The sequence below is a fragment of the Antennarius striatus genome, chromosome 22 (assembly GCF_040054535.1).
Source record: "Antennarius striatus isolate MH-2024 chromosome 22, ASM4005453v1, whole genome shotgun sequence".
Lineage (NCBI taxonomy): Eukaryota > Metazoa > Chordata > Actinopteri > Lophiiformes > Antennariidae > Antennarius > Antennarius striatus.
Window position 1 is genome coordinate 9983678 of NC_090797.1, and position 21271 is coordinate 10004948.

General features: G+C 41.9%; 1 protein-coding gene across 4 annotated transcripts in view; it reads right to left on the reverse strand.

The window, feature by feature from the left end:
- celsr1a (cadherin EGF LAG seven-pass G-type receptor 1a) overlaps positions 1-21239 on the reverse strand; it is a 73602-nt gene extending 52363 nt beyond the window's left edge. For all 4 annotated transcript variants that reach the window (XM_068306607.1, XM_068306609.1, XM_068306605.1 and 1 more), the window contains exon 1: positions 16954-21239. In XM_068306607.1, the coding sequence (XP_068162708.1) occupies positions 16954-20491 (3538 nt within the window). In that variant the 5' untranslated portion in view covers positions 20492-21239. The remainder of the gene's footprint in view (positions 1-16953) is intronic.
- Positions 21240-21271: the final 32 nt, after the last annotated feature.

Genomic DNA, 21271 nt, shown 5'->3' on the forward strand with positions numbered 1-21271 from the left:
AGTTCAGGTGCATTTTACAAAGACGGTTTCTGCTCTACATTTGTATCTTGTGTCAGGATTTAATGATCTGTTACTGGGTTTTACTGTTTGGGGGCCTTTATAAAGTTGATCTGCATGGATCCCAGTAAATCCCTGATTCGGTGTTATTGGAACAATAAAAATAGTTTGGAAACCTGGTGCAGAAGTTTAAAAAAAATGACAAACATTTCTTTCATTACTAGAATGGCAAACAGCATGCAAGTGGAATCCTCACCCACTAACCTTAAAACTTTTTGTGGGGAACCCTGAACGCCTCATTTACAAGACTGTTCTCTAGAGTATGTAAATGCAGCCATAATGGGGGTTGTAGAGGTGAAGGACTAGTGCTGTAACAAAGCGGTACGGCTGAGCGGAGAGGAATAATTCCGCCTCACCGGGAGATTCTTTGAAGTCAGAAAAAGAGGGAATGTGTCTGTAAAAAAAAAACCCTGAGATGTCCTCCTTCCTCTACCCTCCCTTCCTTCCTTCTCTTGTCCTTATTTATTTACCTCGTTTTACTTCAAGGTACATCTGCTCTGTCACTTCAGCCCGAACCCCTGTCCTCAACCAGTATGTTCCTCCTCCTTCTCTTTTGTGCACTTCTTTCTCTCCTTTCTCCCCTCCTCTTCTCCTCCAGAGGGTCAGTTAAATGTCAGTGTATTGTGTAGAATGACACAGCTGACAAGAATGGTGTGTGATAATGACTCAGCTTCAAGAAAAGAAAAGGAGGGAGGTAGTGCGACAGATCAGTTTCTGTCAATTGACCAGTTTTTCTTCTTTCTCTAGAGCACAGTCCCACCTCTCCATCGCTCCGTTATTCAGCAACGACAATCAAAAACTTTAATCAATGGTTCATTCTTTGTCTTAAGGGTACTCTAAAAAATATTACATTCAAATTTACAGATCAGTAGGACGCACATTGATGAGTTATTGAATAGTTTAACAAAAGTCATTACAACAAAGCAATTCCAAGTGAAGTGGAGGTGATATTTCCTTGTTGCCTTTCCTTCTCCAAACATGTTTCACACTCCTGAGTTTTCTTGGTGCCAATCTCCCAGTCCATCAAATATCCATTTTACTCCTGCCCCATATTTATTTCAATGGCTCAGAAACTGAACACGTCTATTATTCTGCATCAAACATGGAGCCTCTGTGGGAACTCACTGCCAAGTCAATTGTTGGCCAACTTCCACCCTGAGGGCGACGTCCAGCCCGCCAAAGCTTCCTTTCACCAGAAGAAGATGCTAAGCCCCGACAGTGTTTGTCAATTAGCCAACCCCCTGTGGTGAGCCAATAGACATGTGATTCATAGTTGATCATCTTACAGAATCAGTTTATTCTCCAACTCCATCCATCCACCATCGAGCCCTCCTCCTCCAAAACCAGGTCACCTGGAGGTGATCGCAGCCCCAGGTACCCAGACATCATCAGTCAGGAGTTTACTAGATTTGATTACTAAAGGGAACAAGACACTGTTTAGTTATTCTTGGGTTAACTCTTGGGTGAGTCTAAAACTAATATTTGCATGTTCTTCCTAAGATCCTGAAGTTTTTTATTGGATAAAAACTTCATTCATTCATTTGCTGAACTTTATGTGGAATTCTGACAGTAGTTGACTCACTGTTTACCCCTTCAAGACACTTTCATGACAAATCCTGATTTAGATTCACAAAAACCTAATAATCCACCACAAAATAATTGACATTTGTCCCTGCTCCAACCACAACACCACATACTTTAAAGCAAATGGCCCCACTAGTTCAAACTGATGGCATGCCTTGTTAATATTGAGGTAGCAATTACTGTCAAAGTAGAGTAAAGATAATTCTACCATCTCTGACAACTTACAGTATGTTTACACACAGCATGCAGACAGACTTAAAGTCATTTTGAGATATTTTCTTTTATGTCACAATTTACTATTTAACTTGATGAGTAAAAAGCAGTTCATTATTTAATTTATCCACAGCCTTTAGACCTCATCTTGACAAACTATTCCACTCATCACAAACGTAACACGCGATCAAGATCACACACGCTGGTTTGTTGGAGAGAAGATAATTCCTGACATCTGAAATTAAACTTTCTCTCTACTTTTCTGGCTTGCTGTTACTTTTCCAATTCCTTCTCACCTGTCATAGGGCGTTCATTTGGTGGGGAGGGGGTAAATTATGACTTCAACTCAACCTGCAGGCACATGCACTGACATCAAGCAGCTATTCATTCAACCCCACAGAGACTCATTTTAATAGCGCCCTGAATTACTATTGCGGCACTTCCAGTCAATCAATCATAAACATGGAATATTTTCCAAAAAAAGATTAAGGTTTTGAGGTTGTGTTGTGACTTGTGTCGATGCCTTCGAGAGAGACGGGGAAGAAGTGGAGGAGGACTGCAATAAGATGAAGCATAATTATGATCTGCTGGAACTGTGTGTGTTATATATACAGGGCAATTTGTTCAAAGTTATGCATCTATTTGCACATGCGCACACACACACACGCACGCACGCACGCATGCTTAAAGCAGCTCTCAGTCTTGTTCCATTATGATGATGATTGTTGGTTTTGTTTGCAGGTGGAGTCATTCCTGTGGCAGAGGTTGGAATTCAGACAATATTAAAATGTGATTTGTAGCAAGAAACAAGTGTCAGTGCAATAATATGTGTTATATTATTGATCCTTATTGATAGTACATGACCAGGTGCGCTTAAACTACACAGGATGATTGAACTATGTGTCTGTATGGAGTCTTCTGTAACCCACACTGTGACAAAGCTGTGAAACTATTACACTTTCAGCCTTTGTTCATTGTACATATGGTAATTACATCCTTTTCATAGGTGTTTTTTGTGGCTGCTGTGACCCCAGTCTGAGGTAAAGAAATCTTACAGATTATTCAACAAGAAAAACAAGCATGACTAACAGCAATACTAGAAAGTCTGAATGCCAATGAAAGCAAGCGAACATGCATACAATGGGGATGCTACCACCGGAAATTTAGCAGGTAATCATATTTATTAATGCAGCTAGGTCTGTGGCTTTATGAACTTACAGTAAGTTTAGAACAAAACAAAAACAAGATCGACAATGAAGTTGATCCGATGACATTTACTGTAAAAATATGGAATCTCATTTAAAAAAAAAAAGTAACCAGCAGGCAATAATCCACTGCCATAAATAACATGCTAACATGCTAACAGATAAAATTTTTTTGTAAAAAGTAGAGATTCCGCTTGTTATCTGAGACAGAGGGGCTTTGAAGGAAAAAAAGAGCACAAATATTTCATTAAATCACAGTTTGGTACTTATTCAGATGGTGAGGTATTTAACTAACGAGAGGGATCATGATGTTAATCACTGGAGATGTAGGGATTATAGATTTCATAGAGAGCATAAGACAATATATATCATGTAGAGGATAATAAGTATAAGTCCCAATCACACAATAGCAGAGGTATTCCAGTGCATGCTGCTGTCATCACTGCAGTAATAACAGGCCCCTCCACTTCATCAGCCCTGCAGCTCTCTGGACCCCAGTGACTGATAAGAGCTGCTACAGACAGCAGCTACAGATGGCAATACAACACTGGCTATTTATGTACAAACGTGAACGTGTGTGTGGCAAAGGATGATCGCTCCACCTGTGCACCAGGTTGCCCTGAAGCCAAACCACAGCTTCTAACCGCAACTTTCCTCTCTCATTTTGTGAATGCTTGACAAGATTAACAGGCCTCGACCCATATCAATGTCCTCAGCACATGCCATTTTGATGAGAGACCTCAGTAATGTAAAAATGTACATTTCACAGGCATGAGACAGCAACAGCCATTCAGCTCAACCCTTACATTAATGTTCTCTGATGAACAGATTGATCTGCAAATCCATTCTGATCCATCAATTAGAGATAGTAAATTATTTCCTGTAAAAAGAAAAAAAACAATTTTTTGACTATGGTTATGTGCTTTCTTTATTAAAGGAGTTCAAATTTAAACAGAATGAAATACATTACTATCTTCATTTTACAAACATAAAATCAACTAGATATAATGTTTTGATGTTGTTTTGATGTTGCACATATTTTTTTAGACAGAGCCCTCTGATAGCGGTCATAAGGTTAAGCTTGCCACCTCCTGACTGCACGTTAATATGTAATGGCCAGACATTTGGATAATAATTGTATTTATCTAGAGAGACCAAAATAAGCATGCTGCTCCTTAAATACATTACAAATAATTCATAAAATCACTGTTATAGGTGTTCAGCTGAAGACAACTAACTGAAGAGACAAAGAGACATAATCATGTCAACAGTCATGTGAACAAGAATAACACACACACGTTTCTTTCTCTGTACCCTGATGTTAAAGAGTCAAACAGAGAAGCGATTTTTAAAACTTTACTCAGAATTTGTCCTTTTGAAATGAACCAATCCTGAAATTGGAAAGAGGTGGGAAACTATTCTCCACCAGTGGAGCAACATGTGTGTCTAGGTGTGTGTATGTTGTGATGGACGGCTTTACCAGCAGTATTCCAAGCATGGAACGCCAGCTGTCGGCCAGAACCTCAGTCAGGAACCTGTTAGCACCAGACTCTGGAGCTGACCCAACTCATTCCTCACATCACACACATGGTTAAACTTGGAGGGTCTTCTCTGGGGCCCTATATCACAACTTTACCCCTTCTGTCTGTAATCCACATGAGGTATCAGATGTACGTGAGGAGTAAAAACCACTCCCAGCAGTGATCATTGAATACCTGAATACCCAAACTCATGCAAACATGTGTCCTTGACCACAGGGTGCGATCCATGTTGCATGCACACGCCTTGTTTTGACAGCATGACACCCCATGCTCACAATGCTCCCCAGAAATGCAGAATTTCTGATCCAACAAAACCATCAGCACCAAGATGTCATATTACAAAGTCAAAGACAAGACTAGAAGACCGGAAAACAAGCTTTAAGTGCTGTAAATGTAATTTCTGTATTTACAACATATAACTGTCTATTAACAAGTCTATTAACATACAATCCTGTATTTACAACATATATACTGTATATATATTTTTAGATACAAGTTCCCAATTTTTAATCACGATTAATCCAATAAGGACTTAAAAGGATAAATCAAAAGAACCCCTGTCATAAAATGATTCTATTTAAAGTGCATTGCATCATGAAACTGCCCTGAGTCCATTAAAACCTGCGTGACTCTTGACACGATGAGACAATCACTTTTCACATGCAACACAAAGACAGTGGATGGCAAAGCCTGGATGCAAAAAGGCAATCAACATCTAAAGTCACAGATCCCCACTTTGACATGTTAAATCTTTTCCTCTCCTGTGTTAAAGGAGCTTATATTAACTTAAGGGTACTGTATTCTTCTCAAGAAGGAGAGGTAGGGTTGTGCAAAGGAAGATAAAATGTAAATGAAGGCTCAAATCCTGACTGTCAGCTCTAGGAACTTGTTTGTTTGACTCCTCGGAGGCGTGGTCACCTCAGACGTAAATGTGAATTCTCTGACTGAGGATCACACACACTGTATTAGTGAGAGAAGGGGGAAAAAAGCTCCATTCACTCAGGTATACATTCTGATTTGCAAATCACCATTTATGTCAATTAACTATATTTCTGGAAAAAAAAATTAACATGTTAAGAAATGTAAAGATTTGCGCTAACAGTCAAAAATGACAATAATGGGGATTTTATTTATAATTTTCTTACTTTTTATTCATGCAAACGTCCACTGGGGATGCATGTATTTATTTAAACGTTCTGAAATACCCGTGAAACCTCTACAGAGGCCAAAGGAACTGGATGGAAATGGTTTGCAGGCTTCCTGCTTTCCCTTTGGCTCACTGTTAACACAATTGAGTTTTGGGGTTCTCTTACTTGTAAAGGTGAGCAGTAGGTTATTATACAAACGCTTCCTGACTTCAACATGTCAAGAGAAATATGCAGACTCGATGAAGATTGACATGATTTTGAGAGCTAGTGAATGATGAGAAACTTGATAGACTTAATAAAAGGCTAATTCTATTGACTCACTTTAACTTTAAAATTTGCTTTAAGAAGCTTTGTTTTGCTGTAACATCATTATAACAGCTTCCTGACTTGACGCAACATCTCACAGTATCAGCAACATTAACAAATTTGCCACCATTGGCAAAGTTGTAACTCCTTCTGGTAAATTCATAAAGCACCTCAAGTGAACAATATAATAGCAATGTTACTTATTCTACATCTGACAAGGGACTCATGTGTCCTTCCATGTTTGCTGAGAAAAGGTAGCATTTTCTCCAACTGAGAAGCAAAAACAGAGTGACAGTGATGACGACCCTGCAGCCAGTGGAGGTTTACTCAGATAACACCAGCGTTTAAAGACACTGAGTCGTCCACTTTGTCTCTGTGACCTCCTGAGGGCTGAAGGTGATCCGACTAAATTCAGAGGTCTTGACCCCTAAACCGTCTCTGCCTTGCGGGTTCATTTTTCAGATTGAGAGAAAGCAGACAATCATAAGGAGTCAGGTCAGCTAATAGCTGCAGCTCTTCCTTTAAAGAGGTTAATGTTGTACAAATATGATTTTCTCCTGTGTCAGCAAAATGATGCAGCATCTTTAGGCCTCTATAAAGTGTGAATTGATCCTGGATCTGATTTGTAACTGCACTAACACTACATTACTTTTTTATAATGACTTCTGCCTCTCTTGTTGCGCCCAGTGGCAGCAGCAAGCATCGGCATTAAAGCAGAGTCAAGAGTCTATTAAGAGATAATGGCTACATTAAACCAACGTGTATCATACAGAGTGTGGGGTGCATGCCCAACAGCCTGTAAGTGTGTGTTGCTATCAATATCTATCATCAATATCAGATTCAAGCTGGAAAATGGTCTTGAATAACACAGTCATGGCATTAGACAAAATTCTAATTTGCTTCTATGTTGACTGAGATCTCCAACAGGACTGGTTCAAGGAGGAAGGTCAGGAGGTAAAACTGGGTTCACTAAAGTCACAGACTTTCATTAAAACAGATTAGGTGCATCTTTAAGTCTATTTTTAAGTTTCTACTACCAGACAGAAAATGAACTTCTCACGCTTTTACCACATCTCTTAAAACAGCTCCTCACTGTAATCCAGGATGTAATGTGATAAGCAGCCGCTGAGGCTGGACAGCAGCACGTATGTCATTTTGGATCATCACATGGGATGAACAGACAGAGAGGTTTTGTGGCTAAACAACTTAAAATGGATAAAGATATCCAGATATAGAGAGTCACATTCACATTCCCTGAGTGCTACTGGAAAATGACTGAAAGTTGTTTTTTAATTATGTGAGATAAACAGAAAGATATAAGCAAATATATAGTAAATATACCAGCATTGATGTGTATTTATGAGTCATAGTCCTCATAAAACACAAGTATTAAAAAATACATACATTAATATTCACTTCAAATGTTGTTATAGCTTCTTACTACTATATTATATCATATTGTACTCAGCTTACTTTACATGTACTGCTTGTAGAGAACAATTGTTATTGTAATTTGCAGGCAGATTTGTGATGACGTCCATTACACAACACACTTCAGAACAACACCACAGGTGATAGAAAACACAGACTGACACAGACAAGATCCTCTGTAGATCAGAAATTGACAGAAGTAAAACAAAATATGACTAAAAGAGAATTAAAAACTGCTAAAACAGAGTAAAAATTAAATGTACTAATAAAACTAAAAATGTAAATGTAAAATAATGACTGCTTGAATAAAAAAGTGAAAAGCAATACAGATAAATAAATGTTGCCTCAAGCAGTAGTTGTTGTATGGGATGTAATCTGAATTTGTATCTAAATGATAGCTGCTGGAACAAAGTTTGGACCACATTATTTTGCACCTAAAAAAAGAAAAAAGCAGAAAATCCCAGTGCAAGAGGTTTGATTCATCATATAAAGTGGAGCCTCTGCAAATGTCTGTCAGACTAGCAGGATAAAATAAGATCATCATGATTTTCTCTGAAAATGGGTTCCTCACACAGAACAAACGCTAGTGTCCGTTTTTACACACAGCTTCATATTCTGTCACAGAACTATTTAGTCAATGTCCTGAATTATAATTGAGACTGGACAAATATCACTGACTTGTGTGTGTTTAAATATTAAAATAAAAAATATACAATTCTTTCTATGAATTTAGACACTACTATCATTAAAGCCAACAGGTATTCAAATTACCAAGAGACAACAACTGATGTTCTGCATGAGCAAAAAATCTGAAATGGAAGGAATTTTTTAAAAATTATATACTTAACATGCGATATTAAAAGTCTTGCAGAATCTTCTGTAAATGTGACAACAACAACGGCTTCGCTGGAAACTTGAGAGTGTGTCGCTCAGCGTCAAAGCTGTTCCTGAAGGATAAACGAGCTTCGACTTTGATATGCATGTAACTGAAGACATTTTAGGAGGGGTGAGGCCGTTTTTGTTTTCTCTATAAAAGGTGGAAGAGATCTTTGTGTGAAACTTGGCCTTGATACTCCAGGGGAAGAAGTTCGACTGCAGCGAAGTCCAATGTCGTTGTGATCGTGTGTGAGACGGGGACAACTGTACCCATGCGTATGAGAGAAAATACTCGTGTTAGATCATAGACGTGTTTTTGAGACTACATGCGTAAGTCATCCCCATCCAAAATGTAACAGGAGGATGTTTCAGTTTCAAAGAAGTGTCTTGACATCCTATCAAAAGGAGGAGCAAACCTAATATACACCTTGGAGCTCCCTCTGTCCGCATCCACACATCAGTCTAAAAGACAAGGAGGCCTGGAGGGTCGGTGCGGACGCACAAAGCTTCAATCCTCACAACCTCATGTCTTCCTTTCAAATATTTACTGAGTCCTAAGCCGCTCCGCCTGTAGGAACCCAGTGTGACCCACGATATGCGTACACTTTGCCTGCCAGCACTGTGATATTCAGTGCACATAATGTGTGTTAATGCACATGGAACATGCACTGCGTGCACTAGTGTCATCATCGAGACCCGACAAAAGAGAGGTGCTGTCAGGAGGTGGTAAGGTGACACCCACGATGACAGGAGCTGTCTGTGACGGAGACATTAGGAGGGAAAAGGTTGGTATGCATGCTCCCAAAACCAGCTTTTATTGACAGCAAACAAGAAGTGCCCTTGAGCAAGGCATTATTCAAACTTTCTATGCTTGATCTCCTGCAGGGAAAAAAAAAAAATTGACTTGAAAAGAGTTCAGAGGTCATTGCAAAAAATTCAGTGTATACACTGATATGTGTGATATATATGATACAGATCTATATGTGAGGTGGTTTACACACTGAATCAACTCCATTCTAACTAATGCAAACCTAAAATGTTTGCTAATGTTTGTTGGAATGTATGACATTTTGTCAATTTTTATGTTGTGTGCTGTCATGCTAAAATTAATTTTTAAGCCAAACTAAGGCGAACGAAAACAGTTTTGGTTTTGTAGCTAATTCATAAAGTAAAGCATTGAACAAATTTAAACTTTGATCCGATGATTAAAAGATCAACAAAGTCCTTCGGTTTTAAATTATTGCCACCCTCAAAATCTGAATAGCGCAGCGTAATTTATCTGATGAGGACAGTCCTCAGGTAACAACACTATCCTGTGTACCGTATAATTAAAGACTTTGAAATTAAGCTGCTAGGTAGCAACGCCACCAGCCACTTCTATAATACATCCTAGAAGGGAAGGAAAGGTAGGAAGCTACGCACAAACGTGACTTAATCGAAAAGATAACAGTTCAGAAAGTCAAGTGCTGCCTGACAGACAGCAAGACACAAAGGGACAACAATGTGAGAGCTAAGCATGCATCAACAGGTTCCCACACACACAGACTACTAATGACCAAGATTATACCTGTCAACAGCTTTTTCTCCGGCTGACGGGAAATTACTAAAACTGACACCTCTGTGAACACAATCACCCATTAAAGTGTTTCTGGGGAGGCCAGAATCAACAATCAGAGGCTCGAGTCCAAAGCATGACGCTTGAATGAAGGCAAATTATGGGTTGCTGTTAGTTTGAAGGAATGATTTCACCGAACTGAAAACGTTTCTCCGCCGTATGTCACGTTAATGCTTATTTCCATGTTGATCAGATTTAGGGGGTCTAAATGGAGAGGCCTCTGCAGCGTGTGGAACAGGTATTGCTCTGTTTGTGTGAGTGAACTGAATCCATTTAAGCCGTTTGACATTTCATGCCTTCTTGGTGACAACGTCAAGTCTAAACGCTTTACATGAAGAACAGTCACTCAGGGAACGAAGCCTGGTACTTAGTTACAGAATGTTACGGAAGTAATGCCACATTAAAAGTGACAGATTTCAGGCTTTTAGTGAAGGTTTCCTTCAATACCTTAGATTCACAGAAAAAGAAAATCTAATTCTAAAGTTAAAAATGTCTCATTCCGTTTCAGAGGGATTACTTGTAATCCAGTCTTTGATATTCCTAGTGTGTGCATTTAAAACCTTAAATAGGTCCTTGTGCAGGTTTCTCATCATTGAACAGACTCTGAGGATTAATGACACTTGTTTTGATGAACTGCTCTTTAGTTAAAGATCAATAATTTAACTAACACGTTCATGAAGTAAGCAGTGAAAACAGATTTTGAAGCTAAGGTTTAGAATCACCTTTGTGTGTTGTGTAATCTGACAGTTTGTAATAAGAGACACATAAGTGTAGTTCCCATGTAAAAACCTAACTGGGTAGAGTACAGTGGTTAATATAATCGACCTCATGGCATCAGGCCACCCAGCCTACACATAAGTGTTTGAATGCTCAGATCTTTATTTGTAAGTGTTGCTGTGGCGACGAGTAAACAGAGTCAGTCATGACTGTTCCTGACTCGACCACAGAGGAGCCAGGTGAATAAGAACGAATCATTATCAATTAGTAGTTTAATGGATAATCCTATCAAAATAAAATTTTAAGGAAATGCTTTAAAAATTAATCAATTAATCAATCATGTAAGTCTGTTTTTTAATAAGCTTGTTCTATGTCTCTGATGTAAGGACTTCTGCTTTTCTTTGTCACTTTTAACAGCAAAATATGAGTCGATGTGTTTTTAACTTTTGATTGTACAAAATATATAATACCTGTAAATAATTTGAAGTTTTTTATAGACTAAAGATAAATCAGGAAAATAGTTGCAAGGATAATCAATGAAAACATGTATGGATGCAGACCTCCTGCTGCGCTGATAAGCAGCTGTCCTGATCTCCACTCCTCTTTTGCCCCCTCCTCTTTTACTGCCTCATGTCATTCACTCTGGCCAGAAACTGTAAATACACACCCTAGCCCCCACACACACCCTAGCCACCACCCACTCCCACTTAGCATTCCTATAGCTGGTCATAGCACATCTCCATGCACGTAATGTCACACTCTGAGCTGTTGGCAACTCACACTCCTCCTCAGAGAGAGGCAAGGAGATAAAGAGAGAGAGAGAGACAGAGAGAGAGAGAGAGAGAGAGAGAGAGAGAGAGAGAGAGAGAGAGAGAGAGAGAGAGAGGAGAGAGAGAGAGAGAGCAAAAGACAATAGATGGCACTGTGCTAAAATAAGGAGAATGAGATAGGTGTGTCAAGTTACACTCAAATGCAACAACAACACCAACACACAAAATGTTGTGCGTGGATGCTGAAATCACTGCAGCATGCAAACAAGAAACCATCCTAGCTAAGTGTGTGCATGTGTGTGTGTGTGTGTGTGTGTGCGTGTGTGTGTGACGGAGAGGTGCGTGGCAAATCAGCAGAAGACCTAAACAGGACACACACATAATATAAATGAAAATTGCAATTATTTATACTCATGGATAAATCAGAAAAAAGTGGTGAGATTTCACGTCATAAAGAAAAACAAAGACATAAGTCCTCTTCCGTTGCTCCTCTGTCTTATTCAGCAGAGGTGTTTGAAAACAAACAACACCTCTTTGGAATCCCCACAACAAACACACTTGCATCACAGGAAGAAACCAAACTTTCTAACTCACTTTCAGCCACAGACAGAAACCAGGGAAATAAAATTTCCGGGTAGGAATAAACACCAATTTGAGAATTCAACACGAGGACCGAGAGAGTCTGAGGAGGGAAAACTCAGGCGCCAAGGACAGACGGATAAAGTTAAAAACACTTTCTCAGAATTAAGAATCAGAACTTAATTTTGCATTTTTCCATTCAGTATTTTTCCCGACATGATAAAGGGAATAGAGAAACTCTGATCCGTTAACATCCTTCCTCTCTGTCCTGTAATTGCATGTCCAGATCAAGCTTAATTGTAATTCCTTCACTGAATGCATAAATGGGGGCATGGGGCGATGAACACTGTTATTACACCAGTGCAGGTTGCCTCTCTGCCTGCCTCGGGACAAGAGCATCATTTCATCTTAACTTAAACTAGATGGTTTTGCAGACATGATGCAAGAGTATCAAGTAAGTGCTTGATTGCAACTCATTGGAATTATTTCAGACGATGCATCCAATAAGCGTGTTGCATTGTGATACAAAAATGATCCGGTCAGGTTTGATTTTGTGCAAAAAAGCTTAACAGAGCAGAGAGTCAAAAGTAGAAAGTCAGCAGGCAAAATGCTGCACTTCTGAAACACGCCTTGTGGTGGATAGAAGAGAACTACAACATTCCTGGTGGAACCATCACCTCCAAGGCTAAATACTTGCTGTATTTATTCATAGTTGATGCAAATTTAAATGTTGACAGGTGTAATGGATGAGCCAATGAGCTTAAACTGCTCTGTTCATAACATGCATTACTAAAAGAGAAGCCAACACATGCAAAGACATGATCTGACAACAGAGAAGAACAGATGCTGTCTGCAGACATGCATGCATGCAGATAGAGACAGTAATAAGTTCCTGCAACCACTTGGGACAGATTTAGCTTCAACAAGCATGTAGCACAGGAGGCCATGCATTCCAGGCACAGACTCAGGCAATAGGTGCATTCTTAAGACAACAAAAAAGATGTGAGCTCCACCAATAAGAACAAAGGTGAGAGGAAATAAGAGTGAGATCGAAGGATAGACAGCGGAGGGAGGAATGCCGGGAGAGGCAAAGTTCAATCCAGGAGTGTGTGATACCTCAGGAATGAATGGGATCTGCTAATGTCACATAATGAGAGGGCAAAGCCAGGGAATGACAGCATGTCTCACACTGAAAAAAAGACGAGCTGCTGCAGACAGGAATGAGGAACACAGCTTCCATCCATGATGGTTGCAGTTCCTTTCGACAACTCAGAGGTTTAAGGACTGAGAACCTTAAAAAAAGACTTGATTCTCAGAAGATCGACTGAAACTTTTCCTATATTCACCTCTTTCTGCCCCGTCTATCAGGCCAAAACGTCACATAGAGAAGTTGGGAGCCATTTCTCACACCAGTGTCTGCTTGAAACCCCGTGTACTGCTTTGATCGCAGAGGTGAGAGGTCACATGTCGTCACAGTCTGCGCTGCTCCCACACCTGTGCTCACACGAGGAGTCAGATTTCTCTAAATCGGAGCACCTGATGCAAGGTTATATGGGAAAACACCGGAAAGCAGAAAGATGACTGTACTTTGACTCACAGGGAGTCATCTGTCTTTCCCAATATGCTCTTAGAATTTTTCTACTTACAAACGATAAAGCATTAGTTATCATATCTGATACTGATACCGCTCAAACTACTGCATCACACTGGGATAGAAACTATTCTGTTTAACTCTGGTGAGTGAAAGTAGAGGCAGTGTGTGTTCGAGAAAGTGGGTAGGCGAGAACAGATATGTTTAAAAGCTAAGCTACGCGACTCTTCCGACAGGATTAAGAGCCAATCCAAAGGCATGGATGCTCAGAGAAAAGCCCCATAGGGGCAATAAGAGGGAGAACAGGAAGGAGAGTTGGAGGCAGGCGAGCGCATGGGCACAAGTAGCAGCATGTCGTCTCACTCTCCAAGGAGACGGGAAAAGATCAGAGTCGGGTTGGAAGAAGACAATTTAGCACCAATCATCTGTAATTGTTTAAATCACAATCTGCTGAAGTATTAGTACATCCCATTGATAAGGTGTAATATGCTGCGTTTTTTGTTTTTTTTGTCTTATTGTAACTTTGACAACGCATGCTTGTGCAGAATTTCAACCAAAAGTTGGATTTTTAGGAACAAGTTAGATTTCAGACAAGATAAATGGCCGAAAAATCAAAAGTGCACACAGGCGTTAAAATCATGCATTCCAATTCAGCACCAGTTCAGGAAGAATGTAATTATATTTATCCTGGCAGCTATGGCACTTTAAAAACAAACAGGCCAGTGCTGGTAAATCATACTTTGTGACGGTGGGTGTGACTATCGTTTATGGCAATCAACCAGCTGGTTTGAGAGCTCTATTATGTGACAACCACAGGAACAAATTGGCAAAAAGGTGACTGAAGTGTTTCACAGTGAAACTCAGTAGAGAAAGTGAGGACAAAGGAGCACTACACTGGAAAAACTGCACTTTGTGACACTTTGTGACGGTCAGAAAATGACAGATACTCATCTTTTAAGGTGGGTTTCAAGTGACATTTGACAAGCAGGCATTAGAGCTCTTACAGTGACAACATCTAGCCTTTCAAACCATGGAGCTACCATCCCATAAGAGGAAGGCTGGGGGGAGTTCAGACAGACAGATACGTGTTGCAGCTAGCAGAGTGTGTTAATTTTAATTTAATTTTATATACTGATTTTACAAGTATATCTTGGGAAAGTTATCAAGGCATTCTTGTGTTTCAGCAGTGGGCTAAAGAAACTTTCACAGGCCTTCTGTTGGCCACAGTGAAAGAACCTCTGCAACAATTTCTAAAGCTATCGAAATGTTCTGATTAGAAGGATGTAAGGACAAAAATCTCTATATCACTGTGGGTCCTTTGCAGCAGAGACAAATCAATGCTCACTGTGATACATTAAGCTTTGATCAGGACCAGTAAATAGGGTTAAGCAGGTATGACAGAGCTAATGCAAGTAGTAAAGGTTGGAGGATAATTGTGGTTGGCACAGACAGACCGTTTTGGAGAGACAGTGTAAGACCCTCGCTCATGTTTGGTAGAATCAAGACCAGACCCTGAAGCACTTTTTTGGCCATGCTTTGACCTGAACACTAGGTCACGCCCCACATCCTTAGAGCCACTAGGACCTGTGAAGTCCTCTACGTCAGATAGCCTCAGGGGAAAAGTCAAAATGAAAACCAAACAGTAAAAGTAAGAATTTATATTGGCACGTAGGAAGAAAACTGAATTCAACACAAACGGTCATATTCTTATGTAACGTGCTGTTAGCTCACAAATCCCCTTGAGCCTTTCTTTCTTGAGAAACTGGGGTTGAAAGGTCAAGACATCAACAGTAATGATTGCCTAACACTTGACATCTGTCAGGAATGCCAAATGAGGGGGGCTCGGAGCATGCGAGCCTGTTAAATTATGCACAAACAGAAACATCTATAAGAGCGAGTGCATGGCTAGAATTAGTAAAGGAGTTAAGTCTCCTTTGGGACCGTCGTGGGATCAATGTTGTCAGGGATACCAGAGCAGCTGGCAACTGTTATTGACAAGCATGATGCAGCAGCTCTAAGTCCTGTAACTATTGTGGCCAGTTGCTGTCTCCTCAGATGCTCTGCAGGTCATCTATAACGGCAATAAAACACTTAAAAAGGATGGTCTGTTTTTTGTTCAAGACAATGACAAGATACAGGTCCAGGAGAGAAGGGATTTAATTTTTGACAATAAAGATTTACTATGTACTATCAATGATTCTAAAGAAATGGAAATGCAGGTTGACAAACATATTTTCTTAGATGGAAAAGGTTGTGACTTTTATTTTCATTTCATTTGAGTTTGATGGACTGGGAATGTGATGCAGATCCTCAGATTTCAACAGATGATGGGATCACAGTGGAAGACCATGAGCTCTTTGACCATTTCAGAGCTTGATGTTCTCTGGGAGATAAATGGAGATGAAGTAAAATATAAAGGTGGAATGTGCAGTAATTCTGTCAGCTTATGTGATTTATCCTTCCTTTCCAACTGCCTGATTAATATCGCAGATATTTCCAGTGGAGTGGGAGCTTTTCCCTCACCTGTAGTTGCTACACCGTCAGTTTAGGTGTGAATATTTAAGTGTTTGCATTTGTCTAATATTTAACCTGCAAGAACAAAGTCTGCTTCTGAAATGAAAAAAGTAACTTAACACAAATTCTTCCTGCATGACCTTGCATTGTGAACGCAAAAGCCTTGAGAGCAAAACCTGTACGACAGCCAAGTTTATCAACTGAAACCAAACCCATCAATCTGAAGCTCACAGTTCTTAATGTGAACTTGAAAAACCACAAAAGCAAGTAAAGCTCAGGTAAACCTACAGAGACATCTTCACACTATATGTAAATTTCATGAACAGCACACCTACAGAAGCTCGAAACCTTCAGGTGTGCAAAGTGTGTTCTGTATATGGTATAAGGCAAGGAAATCCTGTGTGTAAGCAGTGTGTGTCTGAATGTGTCCCTACCTGTGACAGGAACCCACAAGTCTCCCACAACAAAGCAGCCTTGTCAGAGGGGTGCCTTCAAATATATCACCTTTTTATGGCCTCAACCAAGGAATTGAACACAATACATTTATCACCCAAATGGCACAAAAGCAGCAGAACCGGATCCTGTATTGAGCCTGCAGCACACCTGCACTGAACATACACAACACCTGAAACTGTTTTCAACCGAACTCCATACTGACTCATCAACGTGGCGATGAACCACATGTTGTGACACAAAATATATTTACCTTCTGCATTTTATCACCCTGTGCACATGTAGCCACCAAGGAAAAGGAGACATGCGCAACAGCTTGTAAATAAGGGAAAAGGAAATATTTTATTTCTTACCTGAGACAGAAATTGTCATGGGTGCTTCCAGGGGCCGGTCGTTGTCCAGGTCTTTGCTCAACCTCAAATCCCCTGTGTCTTCGTTCAACAGGAGAAGACTGAGCTCGTTTCCAGATTCAAACTTGTACCGAAGTTTATCCGACACATCCGGGTCATGAGCTGGTACCTTTCCTATTATTCCTGATGGAAAACTGTTGGACTTATTGGTGACGTAGTTGTTGAAAATAATCTCAAAATCCCTCAACACTGGCTGATTGTCATTCATGTCTATAAGGCGGATATGAACAGTGGCCCGACTGACTAGCGGTGCCGAGGTGGCCTGAACTACAATGACATACTCTGTTTTAGCCTCATAATCCAGGTCTGTGAGTGCAGTGAGATCCCCGTTAAATATATCCAATTGGAAAACCTCTGGAATATTCCCTTCCACAATCTGGTACATGATCTGAGCATTGGTGCCCTCATCAGGGTCGGTGGCAGAGATCCGAGCCACGACAGATCCCACTTGACTGTTCTCCTCCACGTCAATAAACAGCTCATCCTTTTCAAACACTGGAGCATTGTCATTAATGTCTTGGACCACCACATGAATGGGCACAGCTGCTTTAAGAGGCGGAACCCCCCTATCGACAGCAAAGGCCTTCAGATTGTAAACGGGAACGTTCTCACGATCCAGTTTGCGAGCGGTCCTAATTATACCGGAATAAGTCTCAATGATGAAATCCCCGTCTCCATCGTCTCCACCTTGAAAGGTGTAGCTCACCCTGCCGTTGGAGCCAGAGTCTCTATCTGAAGCAGAGATCTGGAGAACGCTGGTGTAGACCGGTGCGTCTTCAAATACAGTCCCCTGATACATATCCCGAAGAAACTGGGGGGCATTATCGTTGGCGTCGAGGATGATAATCTCCACATACGTGATATCAGATTTCTGAGGGATGCCGTTGTCTCTGGCAATAATGGCTAACGTGTAGGAAGCCTGGTCTTCATAATCAATCTCTATTTGTGTTGTGATTGCACCAGTATCTGGGTCGATTTTAAACTGAGGAACATTGTCCTCCATCACGTAAGTGATGCGAGCGTTTTCTCCAGTGTCCTCATCCGTGGCGCTGATCACCACCACCGTGGAGCCCACAGGTTTCTCCTCACTGAGCATCACCTGGTAGTTGGCGCTCTGAAAGACGGGCCGGTGTGTGTTGGCGTCCGTCACGTTGATGAACACCTGAGCGGTGTCGTAACGCGTTCCGTCGCTGGCGGTGATAGTCAGGACGTACTGCCGTTCCTGTTTGTAGTCCAAGGGGAGGGCTAACGTGATGAGACCCCCACCGCTTTGGCTGGTGATGGCAAAGCGGTTCCTGGTGTTGCCGCTGGAGATCTGATAGGTCACCACGCTGTTCACGTCCCTGTCCACGGCCGTCACCGTCAACACGCTGGTGCCCACGACTGCATCCTCGTTGATCTTTAGCGAGTAGAGCTTCTCCGTGAACGTGGGCACGTTGTCGTTGACATCGAGCACCGTGATGCTGACGCTGGCTGAAGACGACATCACCGGTATCCCATGATCTCTTGCTTCCACACCAAAGGTGTAAAACTCAGTGGTCTCTCTATCAAGCTCTTCATTCACTGTAATCCAGCCTGTGCTGTTGTTGATGGTGAAGGGAAATCCAGGCGTTGTGTCGGTCAACCGGTATTCCAAGAGGGCGTTTTCTCCAGAATCACCGTCAATGGCTTGAATGTGGATGACAGAGTAACCGATTGCCACATTTTCCAATACGGTAGCCTGGAAAGGTGTGCTGACAAACATGGGGGAATTGTCGTTTACATCCACCACTTGTACCACAACCATTCCTGTGCCGTTGATCAGCGGAGGCCTCCCGCCGTCCTGAGCCTTAATTCGTAAATTATACTCCCGAATCATCTCGTAGTCCAGAGGATTGATGACGTCGATCACACCGGTGGGTGAGTGGATGTAGAACTGTCCCTTAACATTGCCACTGATGATGCTGTAGTGGACCTTGGCGTTATTCCCCTCGTCTTTGTCCGTGGCCTCCACCTGAATAACTTTGGTGTTCACCGCCACATTCTCTGGGACCTGCACAACATACCTTTTTTCACTGAACTGTGGGTAATTGTCATTTTCGTCCTCCACTATGATGTGGACGGTGGCGGTGGCACTGCGAGGACCTGGATCTTTGCCCTGGTCGTTGGCCTCGACAATCAGCTGGTACTGGGCCCTCGTCTCCCTGTCGGGCCGTTCTCTGATCCTCACCAGTCCGTTCCGAGCATCGATTTCAAACACAGAGTTAACTCCTTCCCCGTTCACTATTTTATAAATCATGTTGGCATTGGACGGGGCGTCCCCATCAGTGGCTCGGATTGTCATCACTTCAAACCCAACTTCTACATTCTCCCGGATGTTAACACGGTATTCCGTTTGCTCAAACACAGGGCTGTGATCATTGGTGTCGCTCACAGTCACAGTGAGGTAAGAAATGGCCGATCTCTTAGGTGAACCGTTATCAGTCACAGTAACTTTGAAAACATGAGTGTCTTTGACTTCTCTATCCAGCGACTGGACAGTGGTGATGCTGCCTGTTTGGGAGTCGATGTCAAAAAAGTCACTGGATCTGCTGTCAAACAGGGCTTCCATGTTGTACACCAGCATCCCTGCCTCTCCATCATCCGGATCGGTTGCCTTCAGGGTGATCACCCGCGTCCCGGGAGGCTCATTCTCGGGCACGGACACCTGATAGTTAGGGAGCTGGAACTGTGGAGACGTGTTAACGTGTCGTTTACCCCTGCGGAACATGCTGTCAGACCTTCTCTGGGTGTCTTCAGGGAGGATTACGCGCGGATGAAGCGCTTTTAGGAGCGTCAGACTGACGCGCACGGAGAGTGTGGCCCCCGTGGGGTCCCGCAGCGCGCAGAGCAAATTCACCTCGAGTTGCCCTCTTCGCTCAGGGCACCAGTCACCGGCCAGGAGCAGAGATCCATGAATAAACAGCGCGCTGAACTCCGTCCCGACGCACACGCTGTCCGTGAAGTGTGCGTCCCGCGTAAAGCTGGGCAAAAGTTCTGTTACATTCAAGAGAAATCGACCTGCCGGCCAGCAGGCAGCCGCATCCAGTTCCGTGGAGCGTTTAAAAATGTGGACGTCTGGCTCACCTGACGCGTTCTTTCTCCTGTATTTAATAAAACAGTTCTGGCCATGGACGAACACGTTAAACTGCGTCAGAATAACGTCCCCAGATGTTAAAGAACCTGTTCTGAAATAAACAGGAGCGGGATTCCTCACTATGTGCGCGCACCGAACTTTATGAGACAGACGGATCGCTCCGTCGCGCTGATCAACCTGCAAAAAGCTTTGAATTGTTTTAGAAGATAAAGTCCTGACTGTTATGTAAGTCCATCCCGGACCAAGCGACAGGTTGGTTAAAAGCGTCCCGGCCTGTAAAGTCTCTGAAAGGTGCATCTCCAGACATCCTGCAGGAGGCACGCTGAACAGGACGCAGACCCAGATCCAATACATCGATAGCTCCATGCTTTAAAAGCTGCCGGATTCCACTTAACTTCAGCGAAAGTCATTCGCAAAACAGTTAACTCTCCCTCTGCCAACACCGCGTTTTTCTTTTATCCCTCATTGTGAAGTTTCAACGTGGAAAAAGTCTCTCGGTATCCATGGTGTCGGTGTATCCAGTGCGCGCAGCGGCCGCATATCCCACACTGAGTTTAAAATGAGTACAAAATGGCTCCGCGCCTCTCCTCCGCCTCCTCCTTCTCTCCTCCTTGGAGGCTTATTACCATAAACCTGTTGTGTTCCTCCTCTGGGACGCTTTCACAGGAGGGGGGGGCTCTTTTTTTTTTTTTTTTTTTCTCATGGAGATTAGGAAGTGGCCCTGACGGGGGAGACCAATACGCGCATTGTTATGACAATGGGGTGAGAGATGTGTAAAATTCCTACTGCGTGTCTGCGCGTCCCTCCGGTCTGAACTCATGTTTGTTGCACCAGGACGTCGGAACTGAGCAGATATTTCCAAAGAAATACAACTAGCTCCTATTTTTATTTTTATTTTTTTTTAGAGAAGTATGCCGAATTTATCCTTCACTCAGGTTTAACAACCAGGAGACTTTTTGACTTTACCCACACTTCACCTTTATAGAACAAATCTACCAGCTTATTATTACTGTTCTCTTGTTTTTTTTGCATCCTTTATGAAAAAAAATAAACTGTTGGGTGACCAGTACGTAGTATAGTGTTCATCCCTGGCAAAGCATGGCTCCAAATGAGGTTAAAATACAAGAAATAACCTTTACGATGCAT